The sequence below is a fragment of the Crocodylus siamensis genome, chromosome 2, assembly GCF_052110815.1.
Source record: "Crocodylus siamensis isolate JL-2025a chromosome 2, ASM5211081v1, whole genome shotgun sequence".
In the NCBI taxonomy this organism is placed as follows: Eukaryota; Metazoa; Chordata; order Crocodylia; family Crocodylidae; genus Crocodylus; species Crocodylus siamensis.
Genome location: NC_143396.1, coordinates 137494873 through 137510978, shown reverse-complemented (window position 1 = coordinate 137510978; position 16106 = coordinate 137494873). Strand labels below are relative to the sequence as shown.

The window sequence follows — 16106 nt, the reverse complement described above, 5'->3', positions numbered from 1 at the left end:
AAAGTATTTCACAAGGGTTAGAGTAACTCAATTTGCAGCAAGTTATCAGATTAAGGAGAAGCTATTCTGCTGTTTTGGTGCAGCTTTTACTTCAAAGGGTGCTGCTTTTCCACTTATCTGGAGCTCATTAGCAGTCCTGCCCTGCTAATCGGAGAAGCAGGCCCTTTAAAATAGAAAGGGGCAGCAAACAGCTGGACCCAGCTCAGCAGTCCCAGGTAGCTGTTTGTTGCTGTTCTGTATCCTCCTGTTTTGTTTGTAAATCCTTATCTTCACAGGGGGACTAAGCAGCATAACTGCAAAGTATCCAGACTGTACTACATTGTTTTTCTGCAATTCTGTAGAGGATTTGCTGTGCTTGGGGATAGAGGTAGTTTTTAGACCAGTGTTGTATATTTCTGTTCCATGGACTGAAATTAAAATCAAAATAGGGTCACAAAATGAAATGGATGGTCTTGGGCTAGATCAAGTGGTAGAACTAACAATGACTCTTTTTCCCTCCCCCAACTACCTTCTTCACCTTTCAAGGGGGGAGAGTTGGTATGTGATGTTTCCATTAAGAATAAAGGTGGTCTTGAAAGATCTGGGTATGACTCCTGGTAGCAGATATTTGTGTGATCTTGAGTGCTCTGCATTTTCAGTTTCTCTTATGCAGAAGAAGACTTGTTTCTCACACCCTTTGCTTAGGTCAGGGGCAAGCAACTTTTAGGAGCAGTGGGCTAAATTAATGGTTCTCTGTTCAAATGCTGACCTGGCTGTACTGCTGCCAACCTGCCATTAAATTGCCGCTGGGATCTAGCTTTGTGGGTCAGATGTAATTGCTTGAGAGATCTAGGCTACAGACCTAGGTTGACAGTTCTTGATTTAGGCTGCACTGTCTTGGGGTGGAGATGGTACTTTATGTGTATGTGCTTCTAATACTAGTTGGAGCCTTTAGATATCACAATATTGCTAATTCCTTTGTCCTACAAACAAGTCACTGGGGGGGAAACAGCGTACTGATAGACTGATAAGTACATGAAATGTAATTATCATGATTGTGGTAAGGACTTGCCCTCTGAACTGGATTCAAGAACTTCTATTGTATGTGGAATAAAAGTTGGCATTTTGTTTTGCTTCTGCTTTGTACCACTAGCTAACACTGCAGTTGTGCTGTTAGTAAAATTGGCATCTGTGAGCAGCTGGTAATCTGGTTTTCTTAAACACTGTAACATGCAAATCCAGACATCTGCCATTGTTTCTTTGAACTTTATTCCTATAAAGCACATCCCAAATTCACTTGGTCTCATTTTTGAGTATATGCTAAGCATATGTGTGTAGGTAGATAAGAAATGTTCCTTCCCCTTAAGGAAAAACAGAACGGTAAGAATAATGACAGCCCCGTAACTGCACTATTTGCCACATCAGTGTGTAGAGGAATACTTCAGTATTCCTTGAAATTATTTACTCTTAGTTAGAATATGTTTAATGGATCTTTTATTAGACTTGTAGGCCATGTCACCTGGAATGAATAACACATGTATGGAGTGACACTCCCATCCCTTTTGGCCACTGTGATTTTAACCTATTTGGGGAACATTACGCAGTCATTATGCCAGGCATGGAGGGAAGATTCTGACAGTCTGCTGAAGAAAGTCGCAAAAGGTTTTGGTGTGTGTGCGTGTGTGTGCGCGTGCACATGCTCGTGTACAGGGAGAATATCAATATTCTTGATGGCCAGAAGAGATTTAAATTGTTACCAGCAGGTTATGCATATTGCTTTGTTCCTCTGTGGCTTTCTGCTGCTTTATCTGTTTTCTTGTTGAAAAAGAAATATTTGTTTGTGCAGGTGAGAAGGAACCATAATGGCACAACATATGCTATGATGATTTGAAAGACTGAGTCATTTTGGTCTGTAAGCTCTTTAGGGGTAGGGACTGACATTCCTTATGGACAGCGTGCAACTCAGTAGGTCATCATTCCATCTGGCCACTGAGTACTACTGCAGGGGGAGGATCAAGGTAAATCTTTCCACCAAAGACAGGCTATAGTTTTTTGAGCTGGTGAGGGCTGGTATTTTAGCCTTTTCTAAAAAGGGTGCATGTGCAAAGATACTATTTTAGTCTCCTCATCACACATTTGAAACTGACCCACTAACCATATTGGGGATAGTGGGCTAATGCCACATTGACAGCTGAAAACAATAAACAATAGGATTTTTTTTTTTAAATAATGCGACACTGCATGAAATCATGGCTTAAGGCAGAGATACAAGAAATGTTTCATCTCTTTACCTGAATACATGGATATTAGGCCTGTGCAAGTCGGCAGCGATCCGATCTGGCTTCGGATCCAGCCGCTTTGGATGGCCACGATCCGATCTGGAGCTCTGGACCAGTTTTCCGCTTTGATCCGGCCGAAGTGGCTCCGAAGCTTTGGAGCCACCTCAGAGATCTGGCCATAGGGTATAATGGGTAATCAATGAAATATCTATAACTTTGTTGTTTTCTGTCTGATTTGGATGAAACTTGCAGGGAGGGTAGCCTCTGTTGTGAGCATGAAACCTGGCAAGCTTAAAGAAGATCGGTGCAGGGACTTGGGGGGAACTGTACCCCCAAATTCTTGAAAGCCAAACTCCTGTCACGGCTGTGTGTTACAACACAGCGGGGTCAAAACTGCAGGGCTGGTAGCTCTTACTGAGGCCACAAAGCCTGCCAAGTTTTAAGGAGATCAGTGCTGGGGTTTGGGGGGAACTGCTCCTCAAACTGTGGACAAGCAAAACTCACGCCATGGATGACACTGTGTGTGTTAAGGCGCAACAGGGTGACAGCTGCAGGGATGGTAGCCCCTGCTGTGGCCGCAACGCCTGCCAGCTGTCAAGCAGCCTGGTGCAGGGGGGTTCTGGGGCCCTGCACCCCTAGCTGCTGACAGACAAAACTGGTGCCAAGACTGTGTCTGTCTTGGGGCAGTTGATTGTCTGTATTGATTCTTTCCTCTCCTTAGCCTGGTTTTGTAAGTGCTAATTGATGATCATTAAGTCATTATGTAGTACCTAGGTCCTGTGCATTGAGCTGGTCCCTGAGTGACTCATGATTGATTGATTGGTAACTGGTAACACAGTAGCTTTGCAGCCAGGCCTGCAAGAGTGTCTTCCCTCCCCACCCCAAGACAGACACAGTCAGTCCCACAGCACCCCGACACAAGTTTTTCTTGTCTGCAGCTTGAGGGGCATTTCCCCCCAAAACCCAGCACCGATATTTTATTGCCTAACAAGGCCAGCGCTTCGACCTGGATGTGCTGCTTTGGACTCTGAAGCGTCCAAAGTGCCTCCAGATCCAGAGCTCTGTCGGAAGCCTCACACAGCCCCAGTGGATATAATCTTTATGACTGCATCCAGCTCCTCCATGGCAACATTTCAATAATAATTTACAATGTAGTTGCCAGATCATGAATGTTTCATTTTCTACACCAGTGTTTCCCAACCAGTGTGCTGCGGCACAAAAGTGAGCTATCAGAAATGAACAGGTGTGCTGTGGAATTTGCCATGGTGATGAACTACAATAGGTATGAGGATGGGGAATGCTTTAACAGGTGTGCCGCAGGAAATTTTTATTAAAGTAAGTGTGTGTTGGGAAAAGGTTGGGAAACACTGCTGTACAGCAGTGTAAGTTTTATAAAGAGCTAAAATAAATAAGCCTACAAGACAGATCATTGCCTTGTTGTTGGCTTTCTTAAACTCTGCATGTGGAGACTCAGGTTATGTTGCTTAAAATAAGACTTTGCAGATTCATGTTCATCAGACTAATTTAAACGGCTTAATGCTCTTTGGTTTGATAGGTTACATTTTGCTCATCTGCAATTTTAAATTTCACCTTCCCAGTCTTCCATGTTTGCAGTAGCTGGTAGTTGATATGCTGCCTTTTGCAGCAAATGAGTACTGAAAGGTGGGTCACAGGGTACTTGCAATACTTCAAGGTGAGTGTTAGTAGCTTTAATGTTGAGCCAGAACTTTTTTAGTATGATTTGGACCATATTTAAGATTCCTGGTCTAAATGATTTCTGCCAGTCAGTGGGCAGTTTTTTTTCTGCAGCAGCTTGTTCTAACCACTATATTTTAAGTTATTTCGAAAGAAAGCCTAGAACACTTTCTTTGCAACTTGTATAGTGCGTAAGTATAGTTCTATGGCAGCAGAGGTCCAGAATACCTATATACTACTTATTAAGAAATTTTATCCAGAGCTTAAATAGTGCCTTGAGAATTTTCTATATGCTGATAAAAATTGGGTTTAGAAGGTTACTTTATTTTGAACTAGAATTATGACAATTTTCATAACTTTCTCTTTTTCCAGGAGGATTTTGAAAGCATACATTTTTAAGGGTTACTTTTTGTCCTGGTTAAATACAAACAAATACTGCAAATTAATGTATGAAAGGCATGGCTAAAGTGATGTTATCCAAAGGCCACTTTTGAACTTTTAGGAGTTGAGTGCATAGGTGGTCTTTAGCAAGAGGTGGCTTGCCATAGCGAAAAAGAAAAAGCATATCTAATTTGGGTATGTCTTCAGGCTTCCAAAATTATGGAACCTTGAACAGCTGTTTGAATCTCTAATGCTACTTTGGAGTGTTGGTGATGTAGTTATCAAAATACTACTTTGGCAAATGAGCATGTTTTTTGACTTGTACTTAAAGGTTTTCATTGAAGGTCTTTGTAGCAGTTGAGGTCTTCCAGTCTCTGTCTGGCTTGGTAACCTTTACCATGCGGGTGAATCTTAGCTGTATGTTGTACCAAAGTGGAAGCCATCACTTTTAACAGAAGAGGTCACCTGTAGTTTGTGGCATTTGTCATCCAGGCAGGGTGCACCTTCTATATAGGTCTTCTGTACTTCCATGTCCATGTAACATCCCCAATTACCTCCATCTTTAAAATCTTAACTTGAACAGTCTCTTCCAGTTTTCCCCGTTCTGGATTTCTGAGCCCTGTCCCTTTCTTGAGTACACCAACCACATAGCTGTACATAAACGTTATATGAATTTTCATGGCAAGAGGCTGGAAAGTTTGAGTGTTTACCATAGTACAGCTAAAGATGCTGTGGGATTGTTGCATCCATTTCCCTTGCAGCATGAACTGATGTTAACGAGGCTGGCAGGGATGTTGTAGTTCTGACTGGGGATAGTGGATAACTTTGAACATGCAAGTATGATTACAAATACCTACAAAGAGAAATTAGTGCTGATATATGTTCAGTTTTAACTTCTGTTTTAAAAAATTATACAAAATGGGAAGTCAGGGAGAAGAAGGTTCTGTCTTAAGCTAAGAACAGATATTCCATTTATCCTGGGACAAATTGTGCCTGTGCTTGTCTTGGAAAAGAAAAGTCACAGTATTTACATGTATGCACATCATCCTTCCAGTCAGGATTTAGTGAGCAGCTGAAGGCACTACTGCTTTTCTGCCACAGATTCAGTGCTGCAGTCTTCTGACAATTCTTCAGACACACTTTGTGATATCTCAGGGTGAACTGTTAGCACTTCTTATCCAGTGAGCCATTTTTTAGGGTTTGGCCACAAGTCTGAACTTTTGTCTTCGGATAATATGGTTTCTCTCAGGACAAATACAGTGTCTCTTTGTTGCCTTATGGTACCAAAGGTGGGCAGGTATTGCTTAGCTCATTAAAAAGATTTCTGCATTGTTTAATTTGTGTGTCTACAGTGTGTAAAATTGGCTGGATTGGTATTTTCTCCAGTTCACTGGAACCAAGTTAAAGTTTGGCCTGCAAATATGCAGCATTATCAGTGGGGTATTTCTAGACTAGAAGCTTTTTATAAATCTGTTGAAATATTTTATTGCTTGATTTTTATTAATAGGCAGCTGCTCTGTTAAATTAAATGCACTTTACATAAAAGCAGTTTCATCTTTTAAGGTGCTGGATCTTAGAGAAATGTAGTAGGGCAGTGATTCTCTACCAGGGTGCTAGGGCATCTTTGAGATTCCACACCATATTAGCACAGTTAGGTGTGAAAACATGATTCACAAGAAACCTAGAGATTTCAAATAAAAATTCATAGTGTTAAAACCATTCTGACCTGTTGAGATTTTGCTGAGATCTCTGCAATAGAAGAATTGCTCTAGTAACTTTCTGTAGCCCAAAAACAAGTGCAAACTAAGAGCTGGCATTTACCAAGGGGTGCCTCAAGTTTTAGTAGTGGAGCCTTGAGCCTAAATAGATTGAGAACCACTGCACTAGGGTCTAGTACAGTGTTTCTCAGATGGGGTGATCTGGCATCCTTAGGGTACTGCAGCAGCCAGGTAAAACTGCCTTACACATTCCCCCTGCATTAGAGTCCTTTAAACCAGTTCTCAACCTTTGGTACCTTATGTACCACCTGCTGATGGACATGGCAAAATCAGAACTGGAAGTCTCATTATGGCACTTTGAGTTTCACCACTGCAAGCCATCCCACTTTTTCCTCACAGACCACAGCCTGGGGCAAAGCAGCCTGCACGGGACCCGTCCCCTCCCTGTTCCCCGGCACACTGAGGTCAGGGAGTGAAAGCCCTGGCGCGCTGGATGTAACGGGACGGGCAGCAGCTGGAACTTCAAGCCCGAACAGGCAAAGATGACTTCAACCTGCTGGGTCTCAACCCAGAATGCAGCACCCATGTACCCCTGTCCGTCTTGCGTACCCCCAGGGGTATGCATACCATGGGCTGAGAAACACTGCTCTAAACCAGTGGTTCTCAACCTTTTTTGTAAACATCAGTGTCTAGTCCTGACCCACTGCCCCAGGCCCCAGCCCCACCTGGGTGTGTGGCATGGAGGGCCCCAGAAGCCCCTGGCAGGCTGGAACTCTGCCAGCCTTCAAGGGAAAAGCCACACTTCCCTGAGTTTCTACATTTTTTTAAGTTTGTTTGTGACCCTTCAATCCACGGGTTGAGAAACGCGTCTCTAAACAACCTAAAGCAGGCAGCTTCATGCTGTGTAGTGTTTCCTGGTCTGGTACCCTCTGTGCTCCTGGAAATGGACGCAAGTGGAATTGAGTGTGCTTGTTTCGAGAAGTGTCTGGAGGGTCAGATCAGGGAGAGCTACGCAGCACAAGGCAGTGCCTGCCTAACCTAGGAGGAGCAAGTGCGGGAGAAGCAGCCGTTCTCAGGCTTGCTGTGAAGCAGGGAGCTTTCATCTGGAGGCAGCAGAACTTTGTTGGGAGGCTCTGAGGTAAGCCAAGGCAACACCAACGGTGGTTCTCAGCTAAGGTGCTGCACATTTAAAAAAAAGTAGAAATGCAGTACTGTGGCACTGAAAAGGTTGAGAACCACTGTTCTAGTTAATTTGTTTATACTGCTTTCACTTTCCACTGAAGAGCTGCTTTGCAAGTGTCAGTAAATAGTACCAGTTCACCATGGTGTCTGGGAATGGTGAAGCACTTTTTAAAAGGTTGAGCTAAAGTTTGCTATGGTGTATGCTGCTTAACTGAAGTCCCAAAGCTCTGCAAAGGCCCCATTGCCCAGGGATGTTTATCCAATAATGGCTCTTTTGGAGGAGCAGCATCAATCTAGTTCTCACTGGGTGCATCTACACATGTGCTTTACTGCAGAGTAGACAGATTAGCTCTGCAGTAAAGCTCACTGTCTACACATGTGGTGTCTTAGGGTGCAGTAAACTAATTAACTTCACCATAGGATAGTACTGTTGGAGACTACTGTCTTACAGCAGGGTAATTGCATGTGATCAACCACATGTGTAGATGGTAACCGCAGTTCCAAATTGCACCTGGTCAGCCCAGCCAGCCAGGGACCAAATACCTGCCTGATCCTTGTGCCCCAGTCAGCCCCTCTACTGCCACCTGGAGCCCAGGGATGACTCCTCCCCACACCTCAATGGCCCTTACCAGCCCAGGGCTGCCCTGCCTTGGTGCAAACTGCTGCTGTCCCAGGCATACATGTAGGTGCTGCACCTGGGAGCAGTTTTCTCCTGTGTGATGTGCTCTGGAGTTTTTATCCCATTACATTAATTGGACATGTATATGAACCCACCAAGAACTCTGAAAGGTCTTAAATGGTTATGTTTTGCTATTATGAGACTTACCTGGTGATGCATTTGATAAAAAAGTCCTGTATTTTAACTTAATGCTTAAAAGCTGCAAGCCATCTATGACTGTCTTACAACACAATAGTATAAGCAGTGACCTGTATTATGAATATATATTTTTTAAATTTGGAAAATCTAAGTTTTGAGAGGCAGCAGAAATTGAATCTAAAACTGTCTAAACCTAATGCCCAATTACCCTTTTTCAAGACATTTGGGATGGAAGAGACCTGTTGAAGACAGCTTATTTCATTAAGCACTTAGCTCTGGTTACCACAGGTCGCATCTATATGAGACACTAAATGCGCAGTAAGCTAATTCTACTGCACATTATCAGGGCAAGCAAAAACTGTGCTAATGTGCAGTAGAATTAGTCTACTGCGCATTAGCACCACAAAAAAGCATGCACCAGCGCTACTGTTTAGTATCACCTTTTTTTTTATGGTGCATTAAATTATTTAATGTGTTGTAATTATAATTAATTAATGAAAATGTAGATGTGCGCACAGTGTTCATGGTAAGGTGGTACTTATCCTAATCAGTTTAGAGTGCAAGCTGCTGCTCTTCCATTGTGTCATGCAGCTGATACTTGGCTTATAATACCTGGTTAAACATTTGTCATAGGTTTTTCTTATTAAAAGAACAAAACCTGCATAAAGTACTTAGACATGGTACAATAAGCATTTAAATCTGAGAAACTCTAAACTCTTATGAAGCAGGATCAAAATGCACTTTTCCAGGAAGATAAGCAACTGGTTGAGTATAGTAGTGAAAGGAAAAGGGGATCCTGGGTCGACAGCAAGGCAGCCTTCTACTGTGGCAGAAAGTGCTGTGGGATCGTTAATATGCATTTGAACTGGAACAGATGTTAATATAATTTTAAGATAATTCCTTGCTGGGCTCAACTGAAACACTAAATTATTCAGTAAATATCCCTAAACAATATTGTGATTTTAACTTATTTTTTTTAAATTTGTGCTTAAAAAGCTATGTATTGAAAATAACTGAAAACTTAGTTAAGGATCCAAAATAGCTCCTGTGGACCACAGTCCCTGTTTATTTCCTGATAACTCATCTCACTTGCACCACCCAAATGGCTCTGCTGTTGCCCTTTTAAAAATCTTCAGAGATAGGGACAATTCAACAACAGCAACAAAGCGTATAAAATAAATCTTAGTTAAGGAATCTGTTTCCAATAATATCAAATGATATGCACTTACTAGTTGTTGTTTCAACCTATGTGTTTTAGAGGGGTTTTTACTGTTTATACAATGTGTCACAGTGGGATGTGGATCTTGACCTAAACCTTTATCCTATATCTTACAGAAACTGTAAGATCCTGTATCTTACAGAAACTACATAATATTTTAATTAGAGATGCTAATTTTAGGGTTGGTTGTATTGTGGTATCCTTTTCTGTGCAGGGAATAGAATTTGAGTCTTGCAGCTGAAGTCGACAGAGGCTGCGAGTTCTCCATGTGCTAGGGATTTGGACCCTTTGTGTAAGCAATGACTCATTGCTTTGCTGAATCTTGCTGGCTGGAGGGATGCTACTGAAATCCAGAAGGAGTTATGTTCAGACTCGTTGGAATGTAGGTTAGCTTGATGCATGTCTGAAAGCAAGGAATCTGGTCAATAAAGTGGAAATAAAACTTCTTTCAGACTCCCAGAAAGGACTAAGAGGTATCTCTTCATAGGAGCTGGGCAGCACACTTTGGTACAAGAATTATTGGTAAGGTCAAGTTTTTAAACACAAGCAATGAGAAGAGCACTGGAGATAGATCAAATTTAGTGAAATCTGTAATGTGGATTTTGCTAGTGACTGCAGGTTCAACTATTCAGATTTGCAAACAAGGATCTAATTTATTGGTGATTTTATGTTGTGTGTTAACCTGAGGAAGAATGTCTTGCATTCAAAAGCTTGTTTAACTTACCGAACTACATACTTGTCTAACTACATACTTATATAACCAATAACATTTAATAATATATTATAAAGAATAATACATGATTATAATAAAATAAATAACAAATTATAAATAATATATAATATAAAAATAAAATATAACCAATAAAAGATTAGAATCTTAAGAAATCCTTGCATTTTTATAATTTCGGGACCATCATGGGTACAACATAGATCTTGCATTACTGTTTTCTTAATGTTTCATTTAACCCTACGAGGTGAAGCACTGCAGCGGAGCAGATAGTGTGCAGAATCCTTTGGCACTTTGCTTTTATTATCAGATGATTCCACCTGTAAGTGGAAGCTCACTATAATTATAATTTCAGTTTATATACTGTCATATCCTTTGAATGAAAGGGCAATATTTCTCCAAATTCACCATAAATTGGAATTTCATTGTGAATTCATAAGGCTTTCTTTTCCCACCCCATGTAGTAAATGAATCATGTCATTCAAAGGAAAGCTTTGGTAACTCAGCTCCTTCATGTTTAAAATGCCAAAGTTTTATAGTTTTGTCTTTTTATTAAACAGATAGTCTTAAACTTCAGGATTTCTAAATTGTGGATGACCAATCAGCTGATGATCTGCTGCACAACATTTGTTTCAGCAGATCCAATCAAAACAGTTTGAACTAGCTTTCTCCAAATTCTTCATAGCTTTGGTCTTCTGACCTGACAAGTAGAAATCGTTTTTAACACTACAGTATAGAAACTGCTTCCATTATAGAGGGTTGTTAATGTGGAAAACTTGCATTTGGTGAACCACCCTGCTCACATGCAGAAGATCAAGGTTGTATTTTTTTTAAAAAGTCTTGTCCACAGATTTATAATAGTTTTACTGAACAATAGGTCTCCTGTTGCTCAACACAGTTGCTTGAAAGGCATATATTAAATGCTTTTCACCATGGAATCCCTGAAATACGGCTGATTTTTTTAGAGTAAGGTTTTAGTGCTTTCCTGTGCCAACACTTTGCCAGAAATGAAATAATTTGTCCTTGTATGTATACAACATCAATTTTAAGACTAAAGTGCGTGGGGTAATCAGAAAATCAAAATTGGGCTGCCAGTAACCCTGTAATTATAAATATTGTTAGCAGTATTTATACCTCCACCTTTTTCCAGAATTTTGCACTTCAACCAAGTGCCTTCTACTACTTGTGATTTGTAAGCATGGGCAGGTATGATGCAGGAAGAGCTAAAGCATTTATGGATGAGAGATGGGGGTAAAGGTTCAGAGCCACAAGTCTTGAAAATTTCTATCTGTGTGGAAGTGTGAAAAAGGGACTTGTTTAACCCAGAAATATAATTGTCAGAAATAATGTATGCTAATCTAAGACTTTTCTTTGTAGTTTTGGTCTTTGTAAATAATAGGGAGCCATTCTGTGGTGTCTAGCTGAGACTTGGTGCGGTTTTAATCATTTTGACTGTTTCCTGAAGCAGCCAACAGTGCAGTGTCATGGGTCATTAAATATAGGGTATGGAGAGGAAAATACCAGAAAAGTTTAGGAATTCTGCTGCTTGAACAGGATAGTTTAATCCTATCCTGCCTTCCACAGAAACCAAACGTCATGGAAAATCCCCTTGCCAATATGATTCCACAAAGATGTGTAAGAACATGCTTAAATCCATCTACTGACTAACATGGAACTATTTTCAGAAAACAAAATTAAGTTACATGCTTTTTCTAGTATGAGGCTGTGAAGAATATTCTGTTGGGTGGCTAGACGCAAAGAAATGTTTTGTTGTTTCAACTCTGTGGTACTAATTCTGGCACTCTTTCAGACTAACAGGGATGCCAAAGGAAAAATATGATCCTCCAGATCCTCGCAGAATTTATACCATCATGTCAGCAGAGGAGTTAGCCAATGGGAAGAAGTCTCACTGGGCAGAATTAGAAATCTCGGGTAAGTCTCTTTCAAATCTTGGTTTGGCTAAATGCCAGATTATTTAGAATACAACTATCATACTGCAATGTTTATTTGAACTTTTACTTGCTTGAAAACCTGAAATTAAGATGTTGGTTCTTTATATAGATGGGGGTGGCTAGAATTTCTAGTTCATTTTTTTTCAAAATAAAGTTACATTTTGAATTTCTGTAAACTATTAAATGACTATTGTGGTGTGCAAAACGGGCTATATTCGATTCGGATTCGGGTCAAATTGGGGACAGCGATTCAATTAGTTGATTCGGATCACTGTCCCCAATTCGATTTGGCCGAATCTGAAGATTCGATGCTGATTCAGAGAATCAGTGGTTCGGCCATAGATACAGCTTTAAATCTTTCTTCTACATACCTGGAGGTACCAGGCACAGCTCGTGAATGCTGCGATGGTGGGGTGGATGGAGCATCCCACAGGAACATTCTGCCCCGGCCCCCCCCATGTGCTCGGCGGCAAACCTGGAAGTGGACTGGAATTGCTTCCAGTCTACTTCCAGGTCCACTGCCAAGTGTGCAGGGAGCCCTCCCACACCTCCCCCAGCTCAGCAATGGGCTGCAGGAGGACCCTGGGTGCCCCCCCCCGAGCCAGGAGGCACCAGTTGCCAAGCTGGGAGGGGTGCAAGGGGGCCCCCCCAGTGGACTCAGAAGTAAACCGGAAGTTCTTCCAGGGGGCCTGGAACAGATTAAAGGGTCCTCCTGATTTCGATGCAGATTTAGAGATTTGACCACCAAATTGGGCCAAATCTCCACTGAATCGAGTTGGGACCAAAGCGTCACACAGCCCTAATGACTATCTTGCCAGCAGATTTGTTTCTAAATTTAAATTCTTTCTTTTCTTTCCATTTCACCTTCCTGCTTAAACTAGCACCAGATGCTTATTTAAAACAGGTTAGTAAAAAAACAAAAACAAACAATTCAAAGTTAATTCTTCTGTCTTGAGGAGTATTTCCACGTGGTTTAGGGTAAGGAATCAAATAGTTGCACATTCTGTGGCCAAGTGTAGGATTTGTGTATCTGAATTCAAACACAGCACCTTGAAAATGTAACCCTTATTTGTGCCCACCATTTCTGCTTGAGAGTATAAAGCTGTCTGAAGACTTGTTTCTTTGTTTCCTCTTTTAGGTAGAGTGCGGAGTTTAAGTACATCACTTTGGTCACTGACGCACTTGACTGCTCTTCACCTCAATGACAATAATCTTACTCGCATTCCACCTGATATTGCCAAGCTCCATAATCTGGTTTACCTGGATTTGTCATCCAACAAACTTAGAAGTTTACCAGCAGAACTAGGAAATATGGTATCTCTCAGGTGAGAAGAATTATTTGGGATAACAACCCAAGTACCTCTCGACTAGAGATTGGGGACCAAAGGAATACTGATTTTCCCTCCTCAAATTTTTCAGAACAATCTAGCCTGAAAAATTCAGTGCTTATATTAATGTTAGCTGGACAAGGCAAACATTATTTTAAGGCATGGGTGTCAAAAAAGCAACAATTCATGAAGCTATCTGGCCTATGATGGTGCCCATGGATTTTTCAACTTAAATTGTTTATTCCATATTTTTGATATGGCTGGCCACTGTTTTGTCGAGGCTATTTGCTGATTATGCTGAGCCAGAATCCTTCTTACTGTCGATTCTTAACATTTTTCAATGTTGACTCTTAACCATCTTGCAACTAATAGCTGCTGGGGTCAGCCTAACCTTAACCCTAACCCTACCCCATCTGTGGTAGCCTGTTGCATGCCAGAGGGTGCATGGCACAGGTGTGCCCCAGGGAACACAAGGTGCGCCACTGTTAGTTGTCCCTGGGGAACCAAACGTCCATGCATGTGTGGATGCAAACTAACTCTCCAAAATTTATAATTTTACAGGTAGTTACTTTAAACTGAATGCTCTATATATTGCTTTTTCATATATTTTTCCAAATTTTAATAAGCAAAATATAAAACCTGAATTGAATCTGCCTATAGCAGCTGTACCCAATTTGACTTTGCATTTAAGGATAGACTAGCTTGCTGTGGTTTTGGTCGGTGAAGGATCATGGTGAAATTGGAATTACGGCTCTCTCTATCACAAGATAATACCTCTCCTCTTTCAAGCAAAATGTATGCTAAGTTCTTAAAACAAAAAAACCCCAACCCCTTTCTCTCCTTATTCTATTTGACTGCCCATTTATTGTTAAGGACTAGCGTGCTAATATAGTTTCTTGCTTTGATGTGGTCCCAAAATTGAGCTTTTCAGACTACGTGGTGTCTCTTTCTCTTCTGATATTTACTTTTAAATTCAAGGATAAAGAGCTATAAAATGTAAGAGTTGTGATACTGCTACTTACAAAGAACTAGAAAAGGTTATAAGGATGCATAAGAATAATTGTTCTGGCGTTGTGTGCTAAGATGATGTTAATAACTGCTCTCTTGTCTTTTTTGTAGGGAATTGCTTTTAAATAACAATCTGTTACGGGTTTTGCCTTATGAACTTGGACGGCTCTTCCAGCTACAAACCCTAGGTTTGAAAGGTAAGAGACATTTTTTTTTTTTTTGTAAGTGTGGAGTGATATTGTTGGGCTGTATGACTTTGCATAGCACCCCAAGACTCCATTCCAGAATAAGCCATACCTTAAACATCTGGCACGAATGGCTATTTCAGCTACTCTTGTTCCAGAAACCTCTTTGCTTAGTTCCTGGAAGTCACACTTAATCAGTGGAACAGTGTATGTTGTGCTTGAACCTTCTTTTATGAATTCATTATCTACATCTGCTCTACTAAAAACTTTCCAAGAGCTGTATTGTTTTAATATCTTATTCCAGTTTACAGACTGCAGAATAATTAAAAATAAAAATATTATTCAAAAGGGTTTTTGAATGCATCTGAAAACTGCCTACAGATTGAGAAGGAAAGGTGGAAGACTATTTCAGAGGAAGATGACCTGTTAGGAATGAGGTCAGATTTCTGTCATCTGGTCTCCTTATGAAAACCACACTTTACTCTAAAAGATGCATCATCTTTCATGGAGATGATGTGAAAAAAAAAAAACACTTCAGGGCTTTCTGAGAGCAAAGAGACTATGAATGCAATGGAGATTAGAGCAAAAAAGCACTGGAATGTCCCCTCCTTTAGCAAAAAGCTGCCCAACCTCTGAGTGGTTGAGGGCTACATGCTGCATGGGCCATGGGTCGTCCATGCTGACCTGCTGAGCCATGCACTCTGCCCCTTGGGCTGGGGACAGGAAGTGGAAGGTGGGGGAAGGAGGGGAAGTCCAAAAACACCACCAGCAACAGAACTATTGGGGAACAGTGCCTGTGAGTGAGTTGACAACTGGGGGGGCACATGTGGCCTAGCAGCCCTGCCCTACCAGAAGAGAATACTTCAATCCACTGTGGTGTACTCCAGGGGTTATATAGTCACATAACAACCACTTAGTGTGATCTTTATACATATCTTTCAAGAGGAAAATCTTCAAAGGTTAAAGTTATGAAATACATATTTGACTTTCAACTCAGTCTAAAATGAAAGGAAAAACACCTGTAGGAAGATTAGAACCCCACGCCCCTCCCTTGTGGGTAAGGGAGAATAGAGTAAGATTTCAAGCCAGAGTGTCATATTTTATTTTTTATATAAAAGTAGAGAGAGGCTTTCTATCCAAAAGGGGGGAGAAAAAAAATTTCTTATGAGGCTAGTATTGAATGTTTTGAGAGAGCTTTTCAAATTCTGGTAATTTTTTAAAGCATCTTGAGGATTTTGGGTATCTCCTAATCATAACTTTTAACATTTTACACAGTTTCTGCAGAGGCTTTTGAAGTCTTGTGGTTTGGGTTTCACTTATCCTGGGGCTTTCCTTTATGAAAACCTTTTTATTTAATCCTAAAATTGTTTTGGAAGTATGGTGACCTTCAGTATGCACAGAAATATGATTACCTTCTGTTCAAATCTCTCAAGGTTTGGGGCGTGCAAACAAAACGTATAGAATAGGGAAGCTTGAAATGTGCAATAAGGTGGGTTCCTTCCTTGGGAAGCTGGTCTGAAAGGCAATATCAAGCAGTTCTCTTAGTAAGACTTAATGCTGCCCTTTTGTCTGGGTGGTGTCCATGCAAGTGCCCAGGTGTTTTTAATGGCTCAGTTTTTCAGATTGCAGGTATGCA

At 41.0% G+C, this 16106-nt stretch overlaps 1 protein-coding gene across 3 annotated transcripts in view; it reads left to right on the top strand.

Annotated features, from left to right (window-relative positions):
• Positions 1-16106, top strand: part of CNOT6L (CCR4-NOT transcription complex subunit 6 like) — a 74249-nt gene that overhangs the window by 32826 nt on the left and 25317 nt on the right. For all 3 annotated transcript variants that reach the window (XM_090036903.1, XM_090036901.1, XM_090036902.1), the window contains 3 exons: positions 11808-11929; positions 13088-13274; positions 14397-14482. In XM_090036903.1, the coding sequence (XP_089893029.1) occupies positions 11818-11929; positions 13088-13274; positions 14397-14482 (385 nt within the window). In that variant the 5' untranslated portion in view covers positions 11808-11817. The remainder of the gene's footprint in view (positions 1-11807; positions 11930-13087; positions 13275-14396; positions 14483-16106) is intronic.